This window comes from Notolepis coatsorum (assembly GCF_963971535.1).
Source record: "Notolepis coatsorum genome assembly, chromosome: 1".
Taxonomy (NCBI): domain Eukaryota; kingdom Metazoa; phylum Chordata; class Actinopteri; order Aulopiformes; family Paralepididae; genus Notolepis; species Notolepis coatsorum.
In genome coordinates, this window is record NC_140165.1 from 226,286,381 (window position 1) to 226,314,213 (window position 27,833).

The 27,833-nt window shown below is 42.3% G+C and overlaps 1 protein-coding gene across 1 annotated transcript in view; it reads right to left on the minus strand.

The window, feature by feature from the left end:
* Positions 1–18,457, minus strand: part of LOC311224153 (acetylcholinesterase-like) — a gene marked incomplete at both ends in the record, with an annotated part of 51,807 nt that extends 33,350 nt beyond the window's left edge. Inside the window, 5 exons of the mRNA XM_084309020.1 lie at positions 647–818; positions 9,622–9,773; positions 10,776–10,908; positions 15,846–16,080; positions 18,148–18,457. Coding sequence (XP_084165146.1) covers positions 647–818; positions 9,622–9,773; positions 10,776–10,908; positions 15,846–16,080; positions 18,148–18,457 — 1,002 coding nt within the window. The remainder of the gene's footprint in view (positions 1–646; positions 819–9,621; positions 9,774–10,775; positions 10,909–15,845; positions 16,081–18,147) is intronic.
* Between the last annotated feature and the right edge of the window lie 9,376 nt (positions 18,458–27,833).

Consider the following 27,833-nt stretch of genomic DNA (forward strand, 5'->3'; position numbering starts at 1 on the left):
CCTTCTTTTATAGTTTCCTTGGTTATTCCTTGGTTTCAGTTAGGATATACTGCCGTAAAAAACATGACGTGCACATGCACACACAACCTACTAGAGGTGCGGCAAGGGGGGACTGTACAATCCCTTTCAAAAAAAGTGTATTTGGCCAGGCTGTCTTTTCATACAGAGCATCCCACCAATGGAACTCAATTCCTCAAACAATTAGAGTGTCCACATCATACCATTAATTTAAGTGCAGGGTTAGGGAATGGCTCATTGATAACCAGAACTGTCAACACTGAGGTGTCTGTATGTGTATATGTGTGTGTGGATATGGATATGGTGCGTCTGTCTATGTCTGGGTCTCTTAATATGTCATGATGTGCTCTGTCCTTGTGTCCATGACTGTATTGTGACCTGTATCCCTACTATGTCTATGTGCTTTTGTTGTGTTTTTATTCTAATGTATTTATCTTGATTTTATTCTGTTTTTATTGCTAACCCTTTTTTTACACAGGATTTTAGCCTGTACCTTCTGGCAGGGGGACTACCAATGGAAATTAGCCGTTTGGCTAAAATTGGGTGCATTTACATTGTAAAATGTTTTATTAATGTACACTGTCCCCCTTGAACAAATAAAGTAAACCTAAACCTAAACCTACAGTACCTCTGGTTTGTCTGGCAGGAAGGATCCATCCACGGTGGGGAGGAAGGGGATGGCGAGGAGGCTCTGGCCGACAACACTGAACTGCTCGTTGACCAGGCTCTCCACGTCAGCCTGCTGCAGACACGCCTCCAGGTCCTCTGGACAGTCCAGCAGCCTCCCCAGCCTCTCGGTCCTGTAGGAGGGGAGGAACAGGGATATGAAGGTGGTCCAGGGAAGGAGGTGAGGACGGGAGGTAAGGAGGGAGAAAGAGAGAGAGAGAGAAAGAGAGAGAGAGAGAGAGAGAGAGAGAGAGAGAGAGAGAGAGAGAGAGAGAGAGAGAGAGAGAGAGAGAGAGAGAAGAGAGAGAGAGAGAGAGAGAGAGAGAGAGAGAGAGAGAGAGAGAGAGAGAGAGAGAGAGAGAGAGAGAGAGAGAGAAAGGGTATATGGAAGGAAAATAAGAGGAAGTAGAAGGGGCGAATGAGGGAGGGAGGGTTGGAAAGAGACAATGAGTGAGTGAGTGAGTGAGTGAGTGAGTGAGTGAGTGAGTGAGTGAGTGAGTGAGTGAGTGAGTGAGTGAGTGAGTGAGTGAGCGAGCGAGTGAGTGAGTGAGTGAGTGAGTGAGTGAGCGAGTGAGCGAGTGAGTGAGTGAGTGAGTGAGTGAGTGAGTGAGTCAGGGGGGGTAGAGAATGAGAGAGAAGCAGAGGGATGGCAGTAAGTGGAAGGAGAACAAGGAGAGAGAGGTGGACAGAGGGGAGAGATAAAAGCAGAGCAGGGGAGGAGAGAGAAAGAGAGAGAGAGACATTGCAAACAATAATTATATATAATATAAGGGTTTGCATATATCCACTGTAAGTGGTTCTAGCATTGAAAGACTCACTGAGTATAAATATATTGGCATCTGGCACGATGAGAAATCTACATTTAAATACCATATAAGACATCCTTGCCAGCAAGCTGCGACATAAAATTGGCTTATTGTACATCAACAGAACCAGCTTTCCTTTGATTAGTAGGAAGAGGATCGTTGAAGCAGGAATCAGTTTTGGACTATGGTGTATTTATAGACATGCTGCTGTTTCCACTCTTAAAGCCCTTGATCCAGTCTATCACTCTGCCCTTAGATTAATTACTGGTGATAGCTATGATACTCACCATTGTTCCCTGTATAATAAGGTTGGTTGGTGTTGGAGCCATATTGCTTATTATATAAAATGTTTTCTTTTTGACCATCATGTGTTTGACATTTAGACTTAAACTTATTCTATATTCTATATTGTGTATATATTTATCATGGAGCAGAATCATTTTGGTTAATTGGAATGATTTCTCCCCCTATTGGTATGGTAATGGTAGGCCTAACAGTTTGCTGATTAATGATCATTATCAGGTGTTAAAATGTGTGTCTAATGGGAACAAGCCAGGGTTTTTTATTTGGAAAAGACGGGGAAATCATATAGTTTTCAACCACACACACACAGCACACACACACTCACACATTAATATTCACAGTTTGTTTTGTAGTTTTTGTTCATTCGTTTTTTGTTTGGAATTGTGAATCCTAATACTTGGAGATCGATGGGATCACAATAAATAACATTTGAACTTGATCTACGACTCAACTGAATTGATTGCTGGAAAGCAGGGGTGTAAAGTACTTGAGTAATTGTACTTTGTTACAATACTTAAGTACTGTTTTGGGGGATTTGTACTTTACTCAAGTATTATTAGGTTTGTATACTTTGTACTTTTACTCCATTACATTTCAGAGTAAAAAAACATACTTTTTACTCCTTACATTTAAAATGCAGACCTACAAAGTACAAATCTTGCAGGTCCAACCATTTGCCGCAGGTAAACAGCCAATCAAATCCCCATCAATTGAAAATGAACCCGCCCATACCCATGCTGATTGGTCCTTGTGCAAGACTAGAAAGCGGGGATCTTTGATTAAACACCTGCTATCAGAAGAATAGAGTCAGAGTGACAAGCCATAGAAGATGGCCACAATGAGTGATGAAGAGGACGAAACGGTCGGCGACGGCGTGGATGGACAAGACAAGCATCCATGGCCCTATCTACATAAAAAATACATAGTTCAAGGACTCCAACCTTATAGTGTTGTTGAGTTGCCATCATTCAAAAACCTGATAAATAATTTGCGAACAAGCACTAACGTCATTATGAGGCCCACTGTCCGCTCAAAGATCAGCAAAGCTGCTCAAACCATGAAAGAGAAAGTCACTGCTGCTATGAGTAAAGTTGAATGGATCGCGACAACAACAGATTGCTGGACAGCCCGACAAAGAAGTTTCATTGGGGTAACTCATCGGTAATTCATTGGGCTCACTGGATCGACACTGAAAGCTTTGAAAGGCGGTCTGCTGCAGAAGACTGAAGGGCTCCCATACTTTCAATGTTTTGGCCAGTGCCTTAAACGACATTCACTTGGAGTACAAAATCCACATTATGCTGTGGTTAATATTGTGATATTATTCAGGGTATACTCCAGTATTCTGTCTTTAATATTGTGATATTATTCAGGGTATACTCCAGTATTCTGTGGTTAATATTGTGATATTATTCAGGGTACTCCAGTATTCTGTCTTTAATATTGTGATATTATTCAGGGTACTCCAGTATTCTGCCTTTAATATTGTGATATTATTCAGGATAATCCAGTATGCTGTCGTTAATATTGTGATATTATTCAGGGTACTCCAGTATTCTGCCTTTAATATTGTGATATTATTCAGGGTGTTGGGCAAGTTACTTTAAAAAAGTAACTAGTTACAGTTACTAGTTACTTCTTCCAAAAAGTAACTAAATTACTTACTCAGTTACAAATTATAAAAGTAACTAGTTACTTCAGAAAGTATTGCGTTACTTTCAAGATATTTTTATTTTTTTACATAAACAACATACACAAATCTAAACTATTTTAATGTTGCTGTGGGACAAAGTGAGACTAGCCTCCAATCAAATGCCATGTATGTAGATATTATAATTACTATGTTTATATAGTGGATCATACAAATACAAACACAATAGATGTTTTGGAACTTTCCGGAGCCCTGAGACACACTGCAAAGCTCCACTGAACTCTCTAGCAGTTCAAGAGCGCCATCTGGTGGCCGATCGGCAGATCGCCAACCGGAAATTAACCTTTGAACCGGTAGTGCTCATCCATATGTGGTCCGGGCACTCGCTATCGTTAGAGAGACTCCGTCTTGATACAGTGAACATCGATCGGTGCAAATAACTCGAAAAAACAACATGATTTGGACGTATATACTATTATACAACCTGGAAATGGATCGGGCATTTCTACATCCCATAATAGAAAAAATTCTGTTCCACGCTCATCTGCCAGCGGCGCAAGGAAGCCACGGTGAGTTTCAACGTTATTTTCTAACGTCTTCTATACTAACTGATCTGATGAACATATGACCCACTCTGGATGAATCATCTAACGCTGCCCACGGAATTATAAACGATCCCCCGCCCATCCGGTCATCATCAGATGATACGTAGAAACTTCTAGAAGCACATCCAGTTGAAATTTTTTATCTCGCACAGATTCCTACCAAACTGTATTTGATCATCAATATAATGCATTTAGGGCTATAAATCACGTTCTGAAGAAAGCTGCAGAAAACGATAAAAACATACTTATACTTTAGACCATATTTTAGTATGAATATGTGAATGAAAAAGTTTAACATTGCTACATCCTGAACAATACATATAGGACATTGAATGGGCCATAATAATGGCAATTTAGCAATAGAATTTAAAAAGTTATAGCCCTGCAAAGAAGGTGAACTTCTCCATGTTAAATAGGGCTGGCGAGGGATGATAAATTATGAATTTAACCTCGGCGATTAAAGTATTAAGCACTATACCAAAAATAAATAACAAATATATACTGATTGATTGAACATTTTAATTAACAGATTGCAGAATGGGTACAGTACAGTACAGCTCAATACACACAATTGTTAAGGGGATGCAGACCAGAGAAATACTTTCGTCTTGTTTACATCAGGGTCCCCCATTTTCAATTCATGACATTTATGACATACATGACATACAGATATAAGAATCTAATCTAATCATCTAAACTAATCTAATCATGACATTTAAGACATAATGAATCTTTTCAATCTGGCTTTAGAGCCTTACACTCCACCGAAACGGTGGTTACCAAAGTCACAAATGACTTACTGCTCTCTCTTGACTCAAACCTCACTTCTGTGCTCTTATTGCTTGACCTCAGTGCAGCCTTTGACACTATCGATCACTCGATTCTTCTAGGTCGGCTTGAGAATCATGTTGGCATTCAGGGTCTCGCACTAGCTTGGTTTAAATCCTATTTAACTGATAGAACACACTGCGTGGTCTATAATGATTTAACATCTGAGACCCTCCCAGTGCAATATGGTGTCCCACAAGGCTCTGTCCTGGGCCCTTTGCTATTTTCGATTTACATGCTACCCCTCGGCAATATCATACGCAAATTTGGCATAAACTTTCATTTTTACGCTGATGACACCCAATTATATATACCTATTAAGCCAAATGATTCCTCCCAACTACAAAACCTTGAGGCCTGCTTGCTTGCCGTCAAAAAGTGGATGTCGCAAAACTTTCTACTCCTTAATGCAGATAAAACTGAGATGTTAATTGTTGGCCCCCCAAACCACAGAGGCCTGTTTCAGGACATCTCCCTAAACTTTGATACTTGTCATGTATCCCAGAGCTCCACCATAAAAAAACGGAGTAATTTTTTATTCCTCCCTCTCATTTAATGCACATATAAAAAATGTCACCAAAATTGCATTCTTCCATCTTCGTAATATCGCAAAAATTCGCCCCATCTTAACTCTGGCTGATGCTGAAACCCTGATTCATGCTTTTGTCTCATCACGTTTGGACTACTGTAATGCACTTTTTTCAGGCCTACCTAATTCAAGCATCAAAAATCTTCAACTCGTGCAAAATGCGGCTGCACGGATACTAACTAGAACTAGAAAATTTGATCACATCACACCAGTTTTGTCCGCCCTACACTGGCTTCCTATTCAAGCCCGATCTGACTTTAAAGTGCTACTCCTCACCTACAACATTTTAAATGGGCTTGCACCGCTCTATCTATCCGATCTCATCTCCCGATACTCGCCCGCTCGTGCTCTGCGCTCACAAAATGCGGGGCTTCTATCGATTCCTAGGGTTAAAAAGATATCCGCCGGCCACAGAGCCTTTGTCTACCGCGCTCCCTACCTGTGGAACAAATTACCTGCCGTCATCAGGGGCACCTGCTCTGTCGAAGCTTTTAAATCCCTGCTTAAGACCCATCTTTTTTCTCTCTCCTTCAACCTACCCTGATCTCACCTGGTCGGGGACTGACCTTTAGATTAATCTGTCTAGTTTAGTTAGGATTTCTATTTTCCCCCATGTCTGATTTTTTGCAGCACCACAAACATGGGAACTCTCTAACTTTTCTAATTCTCATTGCTGGGTTAATATTCTATTCACATAATATGCTTACTTCATATATCTACTCTATGAACATATATGCTTACCACTTGTATCTATTGCTATGTCCGCCCACTACAACGACGTGAGCTGTCTAACGCCTGTCCCGTCTCCCTGTCTCCTGTGAGTTGCTGTCCTGGAGTGCTGACCGGAGTGTCGGACGTCCCGTGATGAAGGCTGGGAGGATGCGACCCTCTCTGCGTGCCCTCCTGTCTCCCTGTCTCCGGCGGCCTTGTACTGGTGACCAGAGTGCTGGACGTCCCGCGATGATGTCGGGGAGGTTGCGACCCTCTCTGCGCCACCCCCTATCTCCCTGTCTCCGGCTGTCTCGGAGCAATGACCGGAGTGTTGAATGTCCCGTGATTAAGACGGGGAGGACGCGACCCTCTTTGCGCTGCCCCTGTGCCTCAAATAGATTCGCTATCAGCTCTATCTTTAATCTTTCAAAATGTTCAGTTATCAGCTCTATCTTTAATCTTTCAAAATGTTCAGTTGCTATTGCATGCACTCATCTGTGTTTCACTACACACTTGAGTGCATGCTTACCAACTGTTAGTCTGCAACACTACTAGACATCTAAGAAGGGAGATCCCCCCCTTGAATGGCCCTTCTAAGGTTTCTCTCCTCCACACTGCCTGTGGAGCATGTTTTCCCTATTGTTAGGTTTTAGTGAGTTTTTCCTTACCTTCGCGTGGGGTATGTCTGGGAGTGCTTGCATTCTTTCATTTATTTGCATTTATTTTAAATTTGTTGGACATTATGGTGTTCTTGTTCTGTTCTTGACTTATTGTTATGTTTCTTCTTGACTTGTTTAAAGAAGACATGTACGGCCCATGGGGATATTAACGTGTGTTGTCGGGCCTTACAAATAAATTTGATTTGATTTTGATTTGATTTGCATGACATACAGATATATATCTTTGAGCACCAGACTGTGCTATTAAACCAGGAAGTGCAGCACTGTTGAAAAGGCTGTCAGCAGTAGCCTCCACTACTGTATAGTGCCCTGCGCTGCAACACAACAAGAGTGAACAGAAACGCTCATGGACCCGCGGTCTCACGCTGACTGATCGCTTGTGTTGTCGCGCTGTGTGTCAGACTCTGGATGCTTTAGACACCCGCCCACCTCTACCTCTGATTGGGTTACCATGACATTTTACTCAACCTCAGCCAATCACGCGCTGAGGTTGGCTGAGAAGGACAGAATGCCTCTCGGCGCAGAGATCTTTCTGATGAAAAAAAAAGCTTCATTCATAGTAACGCACCGCATTTTTTTGCGGTAACGGTAACGGCGTTATTAAGATTGGAAGAGTAATCCGTTAGATTACTCTTTACTGAAAAAACGAACGCTGTTAGTAATACCGTTACTTATAACGCCGTTACTCCCATCACTGTTCAGGATACACCATTCTGTTTTTAATATTGTCATATTATTCAGGATACTACAGTATTCGGTCTTTAATATTGTGATATTATTCATGCTGTGATGTGAATGCCGTCCATGTTAGTTTACCTTCAATGGAGAAGTGCATTAAATAATTTTAATGCAAAAAAAGTGTCCTCTGTTCTTTCATTTCAGCATGGTCTATCACAGAACCCATTCCATTGTGGGCAGAGTGTATGCTTGGTTTCATTCCAGCCTTGCCTAAACACCAGCTGATGATTTCACTAATTGGCTCACCTCTTCAACTAACTCACCTGGTGCAATGTATAGTTAAAATGAAAACTTGGCCGATGATGGAATGAGTTTGAGACCCCTGGTCTATCCCTTTCCAAGAAGAAAAATTACTTTTACTTTTTAGTACTTATGTACATTTAAAAGTAGGACTTTTTTACTTTTACTCAAGTGTGTTTTTAGCCAGATACTTTGACTTTTACTTGAGTCAGATTTTGAGACAGTACCCATACTTTCACATAAGTATAATTTCTGGGTACTTTTTACACCCCTGCTGGAAAGTGCGTCTGAAAGGTTTTCCCCGATCTGATCTCGGCTTATGACGTTTGGGACATCAAATGCCAGTACAGTTGGTCTTCCCTTGAAGAGAGGAAAGCCCTTGGTGAAGCCCTTATTGGTAACTCATCACTCATTGGTAAGGCATTTTACATCACAATGTGGCTGGGTTGGACCTTTGGACCCTATCTAACTCAGTCAAATTACCCTCTAGCTTGTTCTGATCTTGGAAAGTCTGCCTTTTCCTTTAATGCTCCTGACTCATGGAACATCCTTCAACACACTTTAAAGATCAATACTGTTCCAACCTATGCACAGTTGAAAATCATGATCACGATCCAATATATATCAATTTGTAACTGTTTTGGCTGATTGTCTTAGTTTTTATCTTCATTTTTATTTCATTATTTTATATATTGTGTTTTAGGTGATTACCCCTGCATTTAGCTTTATTTTGTATCTTGTTGTGTCTCCTTTATTTCATCTGTTTACTCAACATCATTATAAATGAGGGCACCCTCAATGGTGTTCGAGTTTTATATGAAGGTTTGATGATGATGAATAAAATAAATGAATGAAAAAGACAAATGAAAAAACTGACTTAATGTAAAAAATAATACATGATCCTTTGGAGGCCAAACCCGAGATAAGTCAGGTTAACTCGCCATGCTCTGGGCGCTAAACCCGAGAAATCCCGGGTTTTAATCAGGAATTGGATTAATCTTTTTGCAGGACATCAGATGTGAGGTAAGGACTTTATGTTACGAATCTTGGGTTAATCCGATGTTCCTTTCACTGCCATCGGAGCGAGTGTGTGTGTGAGGTTCGCGCCGACCAAGGTACGGAGAAGCAATTTTTCAGACCCCGCTTCTGTTCGCCCATGATGACACATATAATATCGATAATCTAGCGTTTATTTGAAAATGATTCATTTTCAAGTTTATTGAGATGAGACAGAACGCTCTAGAAATATATTCATATTCATCACGGTATAAAACGGAAATGTATGTATGAAAACATTATCTGTTTTGTGCATGTTGACTGGAAGCAACTCACTGACGATCACCGTGTTATTTAGATCTATTGCTATTATATTTGATATATTTTAAGCACTCGCAAATAAGTCCTATCCTACATTGGATAAAGCACTGGCGCTGAAGGGCCATCAGCGCCCTCTGCTGTTGCCGCCGGAAGTGTTAAAGAAAAGGATATTGGGCAAAGTAAAACAATTAAATAAGAATAATTATTATAAAACAGAAAAGCCTACAAATACGGATTGGATAGTGAAGGTTTCTCAGGCAGGGTGTAGGGGTACTGATGAATGAGTGGAGGGAGGGAGGTAAGGAGGTAAAGAGAGATGGGGAGAGAGAGAGAGAGGTAGAGATATGGAGGGTATGAGGGAGAAGGAATGGAGGGAGAGGGGAGGAAGTAGAGGGGGCGAATGAGGGAGGGAGGGTTGGAAAGAGACAGTGAGTGAGTAAATGATTGAGTAAGTGAGTGACTGACTGACCTCTCCCAGGCCTCCTCCTGACTGAGCCAGGCCCAGGGCGCTGTAGGGGAGCCGCTCTGCATTACGGCTCTGTGGAAGAGGCCCTGGCTCCCTGGGGACAACAGCTGGAACCCTACAGACGCTGAACCAGCACTCTCCCCAAATATAGTCACCTTGGAAACAAGGGCACACACGTTAGAAGAAGAAGGCCTTACTCATCTGTTACCGTAAAGGCACAGCCATTTGCATTGGTGCAGAGACAACAACTTTATTTTCTTTATGGTTAAGGTTTATTAATGCAACATTAATACTTTTAAATATGTGATGAATGTGAACAGGTTATATAAAATAAAATAAAGAAAATAGCAATAATATATATATATATATATATATATATATATATATATAATGTTATAACAATAATAAAAACAAATAGAAATTATAATTACTAAAAGAAACATGCTCGGAATGATCAAAGTTAGAAGGGTTAAAGGAATATTTCATTTTCATAGAGCTTCAGCAGTCTTTACTAAGGTCATCTAATAGTAAGCAAGTGACAACTGTTGCCCCTGTTGTCTGCTGTCAACACCACTATTCCTCCCAGGTGTCAAGGCTCCTCATTCACTTCCATTCATTTTGGGAGCTGACTCTAAATATAACATGTCGGTAGTATAAATAAACTATACAGCCATACTATTTGGTGTAATATATTTGTACTTGTTTTTAGGGTACTTGCTAATGTTGCCATTTTCAAATTATCAGTAAAAGGAACTATTACTCACTTGAGGTGTATTTGACCAACTGTCAACTTTTCGCAGAATGTTTAGAATCTCTCTTCCAACAAGGCAGCACGTAACCATGGTAACCACTCCCCAAAATGTCCATGCAGGGCAAAGATACACAGCACCCTCAAACCTACGACAAATTGACCAGATCTGTAGTAGTAGTTTGTTTATACTTCAGAAGTATGATATTTAAACTATGTCTCCAAATGAATGGAAGTGAATGAGGAGCCTGCCACCTGGGAGGAATGGTGGTGTTGACAGAGGATGATAGGGGCAGCAGTGATCGCTGGTTTACTTGTAGATGTACTTATATAAAGGTAAGACTGCTGAAACTTGAAAGTTCTACGAAAGTGAAATACGCCTTTAAATAAAAAATAAATGTAATAGCACCTTTGAAGGGTCACCTCCAAAGGCAGCAATGTTGCTGGCTACCCAGCGGAGGGCCAGTTGCTGGTCTAGTAGCCCCGCGTTTCCACGGGCAACCTCGTTGTTAGGAAGTGACAGGAAACCAAGCACTCCGACCCTGCCATCAATCAAACCGAACGGAATTATTTATTTAATTCTAAATTCATTTAGAATTTAATTAAACTTCTGTGTGATGTTAACATCACAGACGACCCATTTCAGAGTACTTCAATCACTTTGATTGACTTGAGAAAAAAAAGTTATTTTGTTACGAAGATAGTTTCTGTGGGTCAAATTTGACCTGGCATTGTAGAAATCAGTAGTTGATAGCAACCATTAGGGAGTAATGCACACACTAGAGCACACAAACACACTGCCATTTGTTTCAGTCACTATCAAAAGAACAGCAATCTGATTATAAATATGTGTATGTTATTACTTTTTCTTTTTTTTATTACACAGAAACATTATTAAACAAAGCATAGACACTATATCTATCACATCTTAAAAATAATGGTTGATAATGGCTGTCGATAATATTGACATGATTCAAAATACAGTTCAAAGGGAGAATCTGTCATGCCGTCAAACAGCGACCTCTAGGCAAAAGGGCTGTGCTTGGTATTGCACTTTGTTTACATTTTTTGTTTTGGTCTGGTGGTGTGGGATGAAGATGAATGGGGATAGGGGGATGGATTTCTATTGCTGTCCACACCTCAGGCTCTGACATGAGAGGTTTGGAGGAAATCCACAGTACAGGGTTCCCAAACTTTTCAGGCCGCGACCCCCAAATAACGGTGTCAGAGAGCCGCGACCCCCACTATTATAGGAGGTAAAAGAAAAAGTTTAAAAAAAGAATTATAATATTATAATTTTTATTTTTTTATATAAATGGAAATGTATGGTTGAAACATGCAAACGTTCAAACGCACACACACTAATAAGCATTGGAGGCTTTTAACCAGGGCCGGACTGGGGAAATCATTCAGGCCAGGAAATATAGTGCAAAATATGGCCCCAGTCAGGCCACTTTTTAAGCAGGGGGTCTGGGGGTCCCCCACCACGAAGACTTCATTTCCTGCATTCTGGTGCAGATTATTTTTTTTTTGTACCCTTTAAATGCCAGTGTTTGTGATGGCATCACAAATTATTGTTAAAAAACAGGCTAGCATTATGATTAGCAACAACTCTGATTTTGATGGATTTTCTGTTTTTTTGTAATGTCAGATTGAAAAAAATATAATCTTTTATTCAACTTCAGTCCTGATCATAACACCACATATTCATTTTATAATTCTAACCCTTTAAATGTGTGTGTGATGGCATATGTTTGCAATATATCAAATGCAAAGTAGATTTTTCTGGGGGGGATTATTACAGGCTAGCATGTGTCAATGATTAGCAACAACACTGATTCTGATGGATTTTTTGTTTTTGTAAGGGTCCCGCCTCCACCAATCACATGCGCCTCCCTTTGTGTGTGTGTGTGTGAGAGCAAGAGAGAGAGAGAGAGAGATAGTTCTCCAACTTGTGTGAGTTGCAGTGATCTCCTGGTTGTTCCCCATCTAGGTTATCTAACTATTGTGCTGCTGCAACTAGAAACAATGGCCTGGCCTGCTTCTAAGTTCAGGGGCCTGGCTGCATACAAATTTAAATTTAAATTTTTTTGAAATCATCTGGCGACCCCCACTTTGGGAACCCCTGAAGTTACTAGCAGTACAATAAGTTACACTTAAAATCCAGAGTCATACACTGAGAGCTTTGACGTCATGGCAACCAGATAAGAGACTGCTGACCAAGAGGGGAAGGGCGCTGAATTATCTCAAGTAGATGATTGTCCAGGAAGTGAAGGGATGTGATTTACATTATCTTAAAAAAAGCAGATTATACCAAACTACATTACAGTAGATTCATCTAACTACGAGAATGGACGGTGTACTGGTCTGTGCTCAGTATATTCAGTTGACCTGCCCAGTTGAGTTTGATTACTCATGTACTGTATGCTCAATGACTATTGACTTTCTCAAAATGTTTGGGCTTAAGAAAGAAGAGTCCAATCATGGGGGGAAATTAATGGAAGGATGTCCTCAGGATGTCCTCACTGAAAATCAGCACCACATAATCACGTCATTGATGAAACTATCAAGTGTGCACACCCACACACGTCCACAATTGACTATAGAGTGGCCATCAACTATATCAGGAATGTCAATTTCAATATTGAAATTACATATTGTTGACCTTTTTATAATAATAATAATAATAAATCAAATTTATATAGCGCCTTTCATAGAACCCAAGGTCGCTTTACAATCAGGACAAAAAATAGGGCAAGGAAAGTAGGGGGGGAGGGGGAAGAGGGGATGAGGGAAAGTAGGGTCTTAGGGTCTTTATGTAAAAACTCGCCAAATTGCTAGCCAAGCTTTCCTTCATTGTTTGTACATTGTCAACAAACGGTGAAATACCTCATCAATATGCACCCAAAATATAACAAACTACTTTTTTAAAAAGCAGCTGAATGACATTCCGAGTTTAAAACATCAACATTTTTCTAAGACCCTATGCATTGCAAAGCTGTTACTCAATCAAATAAGACTCACATAGCACTATCACAGCCACTAGTGTACATTTTATAGTATCTGACCATGACAAAATAAATCATTGTGCTGCCCTTTTTGTATCTGTCAAAAGCATTTGACACAGTTGACAATAATTTTCGAGAATGCCAAATGATTGATTGAGGTAGAGGCTCAAGAGTCGGGAGTGGTATTTGTACAATACCGTGTACTTCGGTGCACGCCTCACATATCGGCATGTAACTCGAGAACCACTGAACAGATTTTGTCGCCTGAAACGGCTATCAACAGGCAAATAGGGCTTTAATTCAATATATATATTGTATTAAAAAATATGCACACCCGAGCCGCTAGAGGTCGCCAAAGTGCCGGTTGGAAAATCGTCATCAAGAGGGCCCACATGTGGGCCGTACTGGTACTCAATACAAATCAAACAAAGTTCACTCTGTTCTCTTCGCTATTATTGAGAGAGAATATAAATATATCGGCATCTGACAAATGTAAATTTAAATGTCATGTAGATAATCTTGCAAGTAAACTGCGACAGAAGATTGGCTTTTTTTTTATAGAAAGAAAATCTATTTCTATTTGGTAATTTAAATATATAATAGCCAACCATTTCACCTCAGTGTATAGTTGTTTTAATCCATTGAAATTGTTTAATTGATTGACTTTTCTGTTTCTATATTTATTTTGTATTAGCTCTTCTTCTCGCCAACCATTTCTCTTTTCTAGTGGTTAATACAAAATAAACACTGACTAACAAAAGTAGCTGGTGGTGGTGAGAGCAAACCTAAGTGAATTGATATTGAATCAACATCAAGTCAAATCAGGACCATGTGAATCAAAATGTAATTGAATCGGGTAATCAGTGCCCTGAGTGCCGATACCCAGCCCTAATAAGTAATAGATAATACATTCCAATATAGGGCGACAATTATCAAGTTAAACAAGATAAAAGGTGAATTGGACTAAATGTTCTTGATCCTGTAAGATCTCTGGGATTTGCAACTGTAAATGTTGTTGATGATGTAACAAGGGTTGCTGTGAGTGTGAGGTGTCTTTAGAGGGGTGAGTGTAGCGATGGTAGCCCCTTGGTGTAAACTCCTGCTGTCGCTCATCATAAATAGATCAATACAGCCTGTATTAATTAATGTAGTATTTTTTTTTTCAAATGTAGCCAAGACTAAATACCCTAACCCTATCAAAACAGCAGTCAAAGTGTATATTTTCAGCACTACGTTTGTTTACCAATGATTTTAAGTGTTTTAAGTGAAATAAGAGTTTACAAAAATCTTTGCTCATTGTATCAGAAACCGCCCTGTAACAGGCGCCTGGTGGTACTAAATCCAGATTGAACTCTGCCATTGGAAAGAAGATATTTGGCCCAATCTATAGATGTATGACTTGGCCATAATAAGGTAATTTGTAAGCCTGATATTCAATATTCTATATTCATATTTCAAATTACATGTGTCCGGATGGCAAAATTCTACAAAAATCCCTGTAAATCATCTGCCCTTTATTAATTTGCTTCATCATCAATGTTAGCATGGTGTTATTCACTGTCAAAGATGGAAAATAAAAACTTTAAAATAAATAATTGACATTCTCCTTTGGTTCATTACAATTTACTCAAGCATAGTAACAGACACAATATTTCTGACACTGGGAATACATTCCCTGAGGTCCATAGATGTTCCTAGATACCAAGAACATGCAAACAGACATTGTAGAAGTGGAGCAATCTTCCATTTACTTTAATATGTTTAGGGCTTAAGAGGTTACAGTACGTTAGAGAGTTGTATTTTAGATTTGATTAGATTAGATTCAAATGTATTGTTATTATACAGCACATACCGGCCAGCAGCGTAACTAGTACGAGTAGGTAAGGGATATGTTTAACATACATGGTCACATGGAGCTAGTGGTTCGAGTCAAAACTCTTTTCATCTCATCTATTTTTTTTTTTTTTACTTTAAGTTCATATTACATTACTCATGTACATTATGATTTTGGCCACACAGCCCTGTGAGGGAAATTGAACCCAGATCAATGAGTGTAGAGACAAAGGTGAACTCAGTTGATAAGGTTTACTAGCTTACATGGAACCCAGGATAATTGGCGTGGAGAGACCCGGGGAAACCCCCCGGCCGGGGGGTCCCTAAACAGGCTCCCCAAGACAGGGGAAACGATGGGCTTTATATGTCATAGAGATGGGTGTGTCCAGGTGAGGGAGACAATTGGATTGGATAGGGGGGGTGTCAGGTGAGAGGGACAATGTAAGGAAGGGGGGTGGGATAAGTAAGGAGATGGGGAGGGTAGGCTTGGGGGGGGGGGGGGGGGGTGAGGGACAAAGGGTGTGTGAATCTGGAGGGGTAGACTTTGGTATTGGGGGACAATGGGCTGTCTGTTAGGGAGGGGGTGGTTACAATTGGGATGGTGGGGGATACAGTTATTCCACAGCCCCCAGCCTCACCTGTAATTCATTGACACCACGACCACGTCTTCTGATTGGCTCAGGAAGCGACCGTCATAGACGTCCAGAGAGGAGGTCCCCGAGAAGAACCCGCCCCCGTAGATCCACACCATGACAGGGGCCAACGAGGAGGCCACTGGCTGGGTTTGGTTGAGACGGGGGGACCAGACGTTAAGGTAGAGACAGTCCTCACTTACAGGAGTGTTGGGGTTCCACATCTCTGCCCCACTGAACCCTGGGAGGAAGAGTGGGGATAAACTCTCAAGCAGGCCTCTCAAGTGTTGCCGTCATTTGAAAAGAAGAAGAAAAGACGTGAAGACTCTGGCTCTTTTTGTTTTAAATTTCATGGTAAAAATGTACTGTTGTGTTTATAAGTAATTCTGTCCTATATGGCAATGGTGGAAAGTAACTAGGTATTTTTACTCAAGTACTGTACTTAAGTACAATTTTGAGGTACTTGTACTTTCACTTTAGGGAACTTTATACTTTTACTCCACTACATTTCAAAGGAAACATTGTACTTTTTACTCCACTACATTCATCTGAAGCCATCAGTTTCTAGTTACTTTGAAAAAAAATCTTTTGCATAGAAAAGATGGCAAAAATTTATGAAGATTATGTACTTTCACATTTGAAGGACATAATCAGAGCAGCAGAACTGGACCACATACCACATTAAAATAACCTTTAGAGGACAATGGATCGAGGATTGGATGCTCCCAAGCACTGGAATACAAAAACATTATGTATAATGCACTTTTTTTTTTTTTTTTTATTATACTTACTTACTTACTTTTTTTTATGACTTTCACTTTCACCAGAGTACTATTTTATCCGGGACATGTATACATTTACTTAAGTAAAGGAACTGTGTACTTCTTCCACCACTGCTATACAGTATGGTGCAGTTAGGGAAATTTGCATTTGACAGATTATGTGTTTTGTTAACTAGTCTATTTTTACGACGAGGATGCACTAAAGCTGGTGGCTTCGCAGAAATGCTAAGCTAGTTTTGGCAAGAGACCTATCTTCCATAGCCGCAGGAGATGGGTGGAGCTGAAATTATGACACACTTAAGAGTGTTAATTGATTGTGCGCATGTGCACACGTGTGTATGTGTGTGTCTGTGTTCTTGAGGTGAACATTTTGAATAGGTAAAGAAAAAAGCTAATTACAGGCCTTTCATTCTCGAGTAAGCCTATTGGTTTATTGGTTGGATACTAACATGGATATGGATATTCTTATGGCAAATGCTTTTCAATATTTAATCATTCAGCCAAAGAACCACATAAATCCACATAAACTCTTCAAATGAGCAATGTTTTCCCCCTTTAGATGTGGGTCTGGTGGTTGTGGGCTCGGACTGGAGGGGGGGGGGGGGGGGGGCGTGGTTCGGGGTCTCTGCGGGTCGGGTCATTAAAGAGGCGTGATGCTTTGGCTTGTGGGGGCGCCGGACTGCAGATCCCCCGGGGTCGGGGTTCGCGGCTGCCGGGCCTGTAGATGGAGGGGGCTCAGGAAACCCATTATACGTTGTGTTCTGGGCCCCTTTTGATTGTGTCGGAGTGTCACGGGCTAGGGGTGGGGGGGGCCCTTGGTTCAGGCCCTCGGCGAGTCGGGGTGTTAAAGAGGCATGATGCTCTGGCTCGCCGGGGTACCGGACTTGGGGCTCTCGAGGGTTGGGGATCATGGCTGTGATGGGTGGTGAGGGAGGGGGCTTAGGGTGTTAATTGTACAATCTATTTTATTTATTCTCTAGTCATTGTAGTGTTGAGTCAATGTTTTTGGTGTCTTTTTATGTATTATTGTTGTATGGATTGTATTATGGTTATTATGTTGTGAACTGTGTTATTTCATGTTTGATTTATTTTTTTATCACAAAAATAAAATGAGCAATGTTTTCAAACATCATTATCTATTATGGTACAACAGTATGTTGCAGTGTTATTTTTACATTCATGAATTCAATGAAGACAGTAGGAGTTGTGATGTTTGGGCTGCAATTCTTGTATGAAAGGTGCTATACAAATGTATTATTTAAGTGTATTATTATTATCATTATAATTAGTATGTATCACATACACACCTCAAGTTATTTGGATTGACTTTAAAATCCTAGACCTGAGAGGTTCCTTTGAAATTTGGAAAAAAAAACACTTCTTGATGTTTTACTATAAACTGTGTATGCTTGTGCAAGCATGTGCATTCATTCATGCGTGTGTGTGTGTGTGTGTGTGTGTGTGTGTGTGTGTGTGTGTGTGTGTGTGTGTGTGTGTGTGTGTGTGTGTGTGTGTGTGTATCCCACCTGGAAAGGTTGTATCCTGAAGCTGGTAACAGGTGTTTGGAAAGTGGGTAGTGTCTTTCAACCCTCCCCATCCCGCCACTGGTGCTGGAGCTCGGAATCTCAGCTTCCCGACCGGTGGTTTTCCATAGGGAATTCCCAGGAATGCCCTGACATGGCTTTCCCGTGTGACGGAGAGGAGTGTCCCTTGGACCTTTCCGGTCTTGGTTTGTATGATGAGGTCATTCCACGAGGCGGCAAATGACACACCGACGATTTGCAGCAACAGGAGAGACGCAACGGCAACGGAGATGCTCTGTGCGTGACCTTCCATCGCCACGGATACGCTAGGGGAGGGCAGACACAAACACACACACACACATAACAAATAGATGAAGCTACACAACTAGCTGGTAGGCTTGTGAGGTTGGCACCCTGTTTCCATGAGAGGTGACTGTACCATGTTTAAACACAGAGGATAAAAGAAAACTCAAACAATGCTTCAAGCAACGTATTGTTACTTAGGCCACTGTTACAGTTGTGTAGTTCATATTCCGTGCTCACAGCCTTTTACGGCACTGTTCGCCCTGTTAAGAGGCTTTTCTCTTGTCCAGTACAGCTCTGTGATGTAGCTGGCTAAGAAAAGTGATCTTTTGTCATTCAAAAGTTACATAGTGCCGCTTTAAAGTTACATAGTGCCGGCACGGTGGTGTAGTGGTTAACACTGTTGCCTCACAGCTAGAAGGTCCAGGGATCGATTCCCGCTTGGGGACCAGGGCCCTTATTTATCAATTTTTCTTAGAAAGTATTCTATTTTCATACGTAAGCACAGAATTTAGAATGTGTGCACGCACAAAAAAAACGGGATTTATCAACCGTGCGTACACAGGTCCTACGCTCCTCCGTGTTGATAAATACCTCTTTGTTCTACCGTCAATGCTCGTGCATGATTATCCATATATGGTCATGAAAGTGATGAAACACCCCCCATGGGATGTGAAATAATGGACTGACCCGAGCGGAACTCTGAGAAACTTCACGGGAGATTGTTCACTGAGGCGCTGCCGAACCAAGAAGACACAGCGCGTGTTATGGGATAAATAAAAGGCTGACTTGTAAACGGTGATGTCAGATATCAACGGCTCCCTAAGACCATTGCTGCAATTCTGCCTGGACAGCTCAAAATACTAATAAAGACCGTTCGTTGACCACTGTTTGGGGTTGGTGGTTTGATTGATTGATTGAAAAGTCTATTAACAGATTGCAGAATGGGTACAGTACAGCTCAATACATACAATTGTTAAGGGGATGCAGACCCCCGAGATCGGACGAGATCGGGCGTGTTCAGGTCGGTATGGCCGTAAGCCGAGCGGGCCCCGTCCCCCCAACAGTACACCGCCTGGCACACTAACCCTGCAGAACAGACAGTCAGCATGGCCGTAAGCACACAAAAAAGGTTAACCAACGGAAGCAGGCAGCGCACCGGGGAAAAACCAGGCAACAGGCTGTTAACCCTAGCCTGGAGACTGCGGACGAGACAGGCGCCAGAGGGGACAGCTGAACACAGCCGCCCCGGCGGAAGGAGCGTAAGCTGGCGGTGTTGCATGACCAAGCCTCCATTTAAAAACCCCCACCCAGAGGGGTCGAGGCAGAGAAGGCTGACACGATTGGCAGACGTCATGAACGTCACTGCTCCAACACACCAGGGAATCAACCACCTCGGTGTTACCCAATGCGGTGGTTGTTCCTATAACCCCTCAAGAAAAAACTCCAAAACACACCTGCGGGTATACACCGGCTATACCGCAGTACAAGTGTTTCAGTTTCCAAAAAGGGTTAACCCAGGCCTACGGGTCGCAAACATCACTTCGGACCGGGCCTGGCGGTACGGGAAGCACAGGGTCACCAGAGGAGGTCAAAAAACCACCCCCACAGGCCCCTCTTCGCCATGCGTGAGAGAGGAGCGAAAAATAATGGAGAACCAGCCCCTAAGCACACCGTACCTGGTATTCCCCGGCGGTCTCCCAACCAAGTACTAACCAGGACCAACCTGTGTAGCGGCCGAGATCCGACGAGATCGAGCGCGTACAGAATGGCATGGCTGTAAGCCATGACGACAGTGCTGAGTAAAAACATACCCAACCAGGGTCTCCATAGCGCTTAACCCTGTGACACCCAGACCGACCTGGCATTTTTCCCCCTGAAAAAAGCCCAAGTCCCTCAGGGTACCAGAACAGCAGATCTGCATCCCCGGCGGACAACGGGTTCAACTGATCTGGACCAGCGTGACCAGAACCAGTCCCGTGCCCTAACCACGCCGACATGCCTACTCCAGGAGAAGGGCAGATATGCGTGTTGATCTTAACATGAAAAGAAGGCGCCACCCAGACGTTCGGACGAACCGCGCCCGGTGGCCCACCCCAAGGGCGTGAGACCCCACTACATATGTTCAGATCCATCCCGTCATCATCCCCCAGACATGAACGAGAATCCGTCGACAACCCACCCAGGTCATGGGATGTGGTCGTCGGAAGAGGAAAAACCCCCATCTCAGTTGCTTTATAAAAACGCTGTTTCAACCACAAGCAACCTTCCTCACATGCCAGTCAATCGCCTGTTTACAGCGAGCTAGCACTATACGTGCGTCGGGACACACCCCCATCAATGAACAGGCTATTTAGACCTGTCATTGAATCCCCAAGGCGCCCAGGGGAACGACAAGAGGGGTGTGACACTCCCTAACTCCAACACTTCTGGAATAGAAAGAAGGAAGCATCAACAGTATGTATCCCAGTCTACACAGCCGGGGTAAAAAATGTTCACATTTTTACATCCCCCACCCTCCCATAGGAAAGAGACGGGGATCCCCAGAGAGACTTCCCACGCGAGCTGTACAGATTGAAAAGAATATATTGCACCTTGAGCCATGTAAAAAACTGGTTTTAGGGCCTCCGGGGAAGAGGCACTGAACCCATACACACTCAATAAACGAATTGAATCGAATATACATACAATAGAAAAGGACCCTTCTAGAGGGTCCACTCACTTTGACAATCTGAGGAGGAAGGCTCTGTACTCTGATGGAGGCTTCCTCACATGGAAGAAGGAGTCCGAACTCACAGAAGGCCTGAATAGGCGCTTGGTGAGGAGGAGCCCTGACCACCCCCCCTGAAAACAGATCCATCACATGGACCTGAACAGCACACGGAAGTCCTACCAACAGAGACGCGCACGGTGACGTACTCTATGGCGGGGGAATTCCTGCGGTGCACACGCCCAATATACCAGGCCGTGGGACCAGGAACTCCCTCCCCGCCCCCCCCCCCCCCCCCCCGTAACGTGCCGAACCGCCACGTGACGGGAACCTTGAAGGACAGGGGGTGTACCCCTGACCGACAGAACAATGGGGAGAGGAAAGGTTACCAGTTCACCCCTTTACGACCCCACACCCATGATACGACGTAACGACGAAAAGAGAATATGACACAGTCATAGTCAGCTCTATGAAGCGTTTCACAGCTCCACACAGCGCATGAGCTAACCTGCTATCTGATTTTTACTAAGGAAAAACACAGAATAGAGAGGGCTCTAAGAACCCCGGTCCAACATACACATGTGCTTCTGTGGCCAGTACAACCCAGTTGTAGGTCACATGACACACACAACCCATCATCACCTAAAAAAAATGGCAAAAACACTCAACAGAGGAACGCCGTTTTTTTCACAATGAGAGAATACATCATTCCTGATTAGTATCGACCACAGGCCTTGCTAAGCACACATGACAGCAACCAAACCAATTTCCCTTTAGGAAATAAGTTTCTCCAGCAGATTTAGCACAACCTCAGCAATCAAGCTAAGAGTTACATCGTATCCCTACCACACAAAAGACACAATTAATGCACAACATGTCTGATAGGAGGTGATAAAGTCCCCAGGGAACCGGGGGGGAAAACACAATCCTCCTATTTTACCCTCAATACGGCCAGTTAAAACAGGAAAACCTGTTAATGTGTGAACACACTGTTCATTGTCATTACAGTCTGAGAAAGAACATTCTTTTACTCACTTGTCACCAAGCATAGCTTCATAGGTTAGTTACCTTAGTTGTGAGTACACGGCCGTGTTACTCACACAACAACCAGATCATTACATCCCGTTTGCACGGAGAAGCTAACTGCCAGTGACAAAAACAGCTCACACATAACCCGCAACGTATCCTAAATGCATTGTAGCAACACACGTTTTGGGAAAAACACCGTCATTCACAATACATTTAGCAAAGTAAAACCAGAAGACGTGTTATGAGGTCTGGTCAACCCCGTTCCTACCCGGAACGCAGATCAGCGAAGTGCAGTCACAAGACACCGTAGAACACAGCCGTCCTGTGTTGTTCGATCCGGGCAGCGTCGCCGCTCTACCCGTCGCAACGGTCCCTTTGTTGATGCAATCCTTGCCGTCCTGGCTCAGGGCAGGGTCGACGAAAACATCCCCTGTCAAGGATGACGTCGTGGTCAAGAGTGTAAAACATGTTAAAATCAAAGCACGTTCAACAGAATAGCATCAAGCTAACGATCAGAAGCGAGCCCACGGCGGCGCGCGAGAAGCTAAGCTACCCCGCGCCAGGCCATGGCCATAGCAGCAAGCTAACGTTACCTAGCGACCACGACATGCTAGCCCCGCAGCTAACAGCTGACTGGCTAATGGTAGGCCCTAAGCAGGCAATGCAGCGATCCAGCAGGCTAACGCAGCAGTTAACAGCTGACTGGCTAACCGTAAGCTATGAACATGTAAACAATGACATAACACTCACCCAGACAGGCCGCCGTTCTGAACCTCTCCTCACTTTTTAAGAGAAAAGAGAAAACAAGATGTCAACACCGCTTCACAACGGTGACTTTACCACATCCGACGGAAATCAGCACAGTACCAACTGGCCTGTGTAGCTGACTTTGAACATGAATCTGCCGCTATCGCACATTACATGCACATATCCCCTCGTGAAGGAATACTCTCATTTGGATATGAAAGATGGGGCCTTAACACGGTGACAGAGAGAATCCACTCGTCCAGAACACACAGGGATCACCAGTGTCAATGGTCGCGGCCCACTAGTTAAAACTATAATGGTCTCCAGACCAAGGCCTTCTGTCGCCTAGGTGGCTGAACAAAGGACCCTAGCCTGGGGCCGGTTTCCATAAACTTTGTCAAGTAGCCCCCATAGCACTAACAGACAAGTGGAGCCCGCCAGCAAACACTACTCACCCAACCTGGAACGCACCGCTTCTCACAACAGCGGCATGTCCGACAGTTCAGCTGTGGCCTGACAGGTTTCACCCCAACAAACACAGCAAGGAACTGCAGTTGAGAAGCATGCAGCGGCGTGCTCCCAATACGAAAACCGGTGGAGGGTTTTTAGAATGATCATCATCTTCTAGACACTCCAGTACGAAGACAATATCGCCGTATTTTCTCGAAAAATAGTGAGAGAGAAAATAAAGATATGATGTCAACGTATCCTTGTTTCCCAAAGCTGTTCCTAATCCAATTTCTTCCATCATGGTGTCAAGTGTGGGGATCTACCGAGGCACTTCTTCCTTGTGGTGAAAGCGAGAAGGAGGAGAGCAGGTGACCACACACCTGCTTATGAAGGTAAGCTGATGAGGGGTGTAGTCAGACTAATACTGGTATTAGAGGTACATTTGTGGTTTATTCAGTACGCGTGCACGTACGCGAGATAGTGCAGTGTGATGCCAAGCTAAGCCACTAACGATACAGAACTTTATTTAACAGATTGCAGAATGGGTACAATACAGTACGGCTCAATACACACAATTGTTAAGGGGATGCAGACCAGAGAAAGACGTTTGTCTTGTTTACATCAGGGTCCCCCCCATGTTGTTGTCGGTATTAGCCTAATACCGACAACAAAATAGATGCCTCTAAAAATCATATACCTGTAGCCTATATGAATTACATATAATAGCAGCCATAGCCTACATTATGCAACAGTAACTTGCGCATACCAGTGTATGCGACGGACCAGTGTATACCTTATATCATATCATATTCATATTCATATAATAGTTTACTCTATCAGCATACCAGCAGGTAATACGTTCTGAGTGTGTATCTACCTCAACTCCTTATTATTTTGCGCATAGATTGCAGAAATACGGGAACGTTTTGATTTATATTAAAAGGCTTTGACATTGTAAAACTAAATACGTGGAATTCTGTAAGCATAATACAAGTCATATCACCCACACGATATATGCTCTGTGTCCAGAGCATGTATGCTTTTCATTCATTTAAGACACATTATTGCAAGGGTTTTGTAATACACATACACTCATTGCAATGCGTTTTTTATTCTTTATTATACAGTAGGAAGGGGGAAGAACACTATATCGTGGGTGTTCATATGACTTGTATTCTGCTTACAGCTTCGAAATTCCACTTGTTTCGTTTAACGTAAAGCCTTTTAAATATAATCAAAACGTTCCCGTGTTTCTGCGGTCTGTGCGCAAAATAATAACGAGCGCAGTCAGTCAGTACACCCCGTATATTCCGATAACGCTATATAAACCATGCTGCATTCATTCTGAGAGAAAATACCTATTATTCCAAATGCTATTTATAGGGTTTTGACCATAATTACACTACTGTTGCTATTTTACAATGAACTATAATGAATTACGGTTCATACAGAACATGCCAGTGTTGAAACTAATGCACAGAAGCTTATTTCCTTGTTGTAATAATATATTCTACCAACGGGCGCCAGGTATGCATGGTCCGACCTGTGCTTAAATATACGCACAAAGTCAAGCACAAGTTCAAATTGATAAATCCCACACTTTGCTTAGAAATGATCGTACGCACGGGTTACGCACATATCTGTGCGTACGCCACGTTGATAAATGAGGGCCCAGGTTTCCGCGTTGCCAGGTACCCAGGTGGGGTATCTCCCAGGCCTTTCTGTGTGGAGTTTGAATGTTCTCCCCGTGCTCGCAAGGGTTTCCCCCCCGATAAGATAAACCCAATGGAAAAACATGCACAACAGATCGCTAACACTGTCGCGTTCACTGACGAAGACGGACAGGAGTACTTGGATTGGTCCCAGGGGCGCGGCCCCACGCCGCAGCCCCTATCTGCTCCCGGCTGCCCTTGGGGGGGAAGGACAACGGGATGGGTCAAGTGCAGAGACTCAATTTCATTGGCGACCCAAAAATTGCATGTGTGTGTTCCTGTGTGTGCCGCCCATCGCATGTGTGCGTCACTGCATGGTGAATAAAGACTTCTTCTTCAAAAGTCCAGTTTATTATTATTATTTATTATATTATTTAAAGTCAATAGTCAGATAATTGGGACATCACATTATTAAAGTATTACATTTCTCACACACACACACACACACACACACACACACACACACACACACACACACACACACACACACACACACACACACACACACACACACACACACACACACAAGGATATGTCAGATGGGTATGCACAGAGGGTGTTGATACTGTTTATTGACAACAGATGCATTCTGAACTCTGTCAATAGTGTTCCATGACTCTGTTTAGACACCGGTTTTGTTTCCCTCCCAAGCCTACTATAATTTTAATGAATCCCCTTTTTTGAATGCGTCCTGTATATTTGAGATCAGAGAAAAGGTCTTAACATCTTCCGCCCGTGCGGTCCGGCACCGGCATCACGCCATAAATCAGTCTCTCCAGACTGTCTGACATAATTAGCTTTTTTTTTTCAAACGTTTTCAAGAGTAAACATCCTAACCATGTCACAATAGCAGTGTATATTTTCAGCAATACATTTGTTTAATACCAATAGGTTAAAGTGTTATTAGTGAGATTTTACTTTTTGAAATGTGTTGTGTCCGCCATTTTTAAAAAGCGACCGTTGCTGAATGATGGGAAATGTAGTCCTTTTGAGAAGAGGACATCCAGAGCTTTCAATGAGCGTTGGAATTTTAAAAAACTACACTTCCCAACGGCCTCTAGCTGCCTTCAAACAAATGACTAGTGTATGCATTTTTTATTTATTTCTCTTATTACTCGGGATTATATCCCACAAAACTGAACGTTATTGGCATATATTGGAGCCCAGTTAGTTTGTCTCCCCTATTTTGAACATTTAGCAACCATCCGATTTGAAATCAGTTTAAAAATGGCGGAGCTGTTGCAAGAGTAGATTTCATTCTCTGTTTTTCATGCACGCCTGGTGATACTAAATCCAAATTGAACTCCGCCATTGGAAAGAGTCGATTTGGCCCGATCCATAGTGTGCAAGTTGGCTATAATAAGGTCATTTATAGGCCTCATATTCTATATTCTATAATAATATTTCAAATTGCTTGGGTCCGGATGGCAGAATTCAGTACAAAACCTTCTGTTTAATCATCTTCCCTTTATTAATTTCCTTCGATTTTTTTGTACACGTGATCTCAAGAAGGTACTGAACAAGCACAGTTTCTTATGGTCATTTTTAGCATGGTGTTATTCACTGTCAAATATGCAAAGAAAATTCATAATTCCTATTCTCCTTTGTTTCATCACAATTTAAGCAAGCCTAGTAGGGGAGAACGTGGGACTTTGTCACACTTTTTACTCTAGTGTGAATTGCTCAAAACATCTTTCAATAGTCATTCCTACATTAAATTGAAGCTTAAGATGTTGGCTTGAAATGTGTATCCCTCTCATTTTCCAACGTATTGTAACAAAGAGTTAATCACCTATCAAAGACACTCTGACACATTGTGACAACTAATCCCATCATGGGGATGGTTGTCACACACTATGGGGTTGGTTGTCACCATGTGTTTTAAAACTTTTAATGGGAAAATCTTAAAAAGAAGACAAGATTTAGATTTCAGATAATGATTGAAGAAGTGCGTGTTTAGTCGACGGCAAAAGATTGGACGGGTTTCGGCTGTCCTAACTGGGGTGGGTAGTTCATTCCACCATTGTGGGGCAAGGACTGAGAATAGACAAGAAGGCAGAACTAAATTTGAAAGTTTAATTGCATTGACAAGTTGACAAATACATAACTTAATGCATCTTAATGAACATAAACAGGAAACACATCTTTAGGCCATCCTATATAACAAAATAAGAACACAATAAATCGGCCTAACAATAATAGCCTACACAACATGTGACAACCAACCCCAAATAAAATGTGACGACCAACCCCAACTGGAATGTCTTGATAGCATCAAGGCTAACAGCCATCTAACAACTAGTTAGCTAGCTAACAACAATCTAAGCCCTTCACACTTTTTAAGGGTAATAATTGTTTCATTATAAACCAATTGTGTAAAAGCCTAGAAGAAAAATACTGAGGAGCGGAATATTTACAAATGGACATGAAAAACACAAAAGGTCCTCTCACCTCAAATTCAGCTGTTTCACTCCAAATATGACAATGTAGGTGAACTCTGACCCCAATTCTGGACATTTAAATACCAAAGTATGGGAGACAGGATCCTCTGGTGGTGAAATATAATGAATGTTACAACCTACCTGTGTGACAACGTCCCCCGTTCTCCCCTAACAGACAGAATATTTCTGACACTGGGAATACATTCATTGAGGTCCATAGATGTCCCTAGATACCAAGAACATGCAAATGGACCTTGTAGAAGTGGAGCAATCTTCCATTTACTTAGGTATGCATTT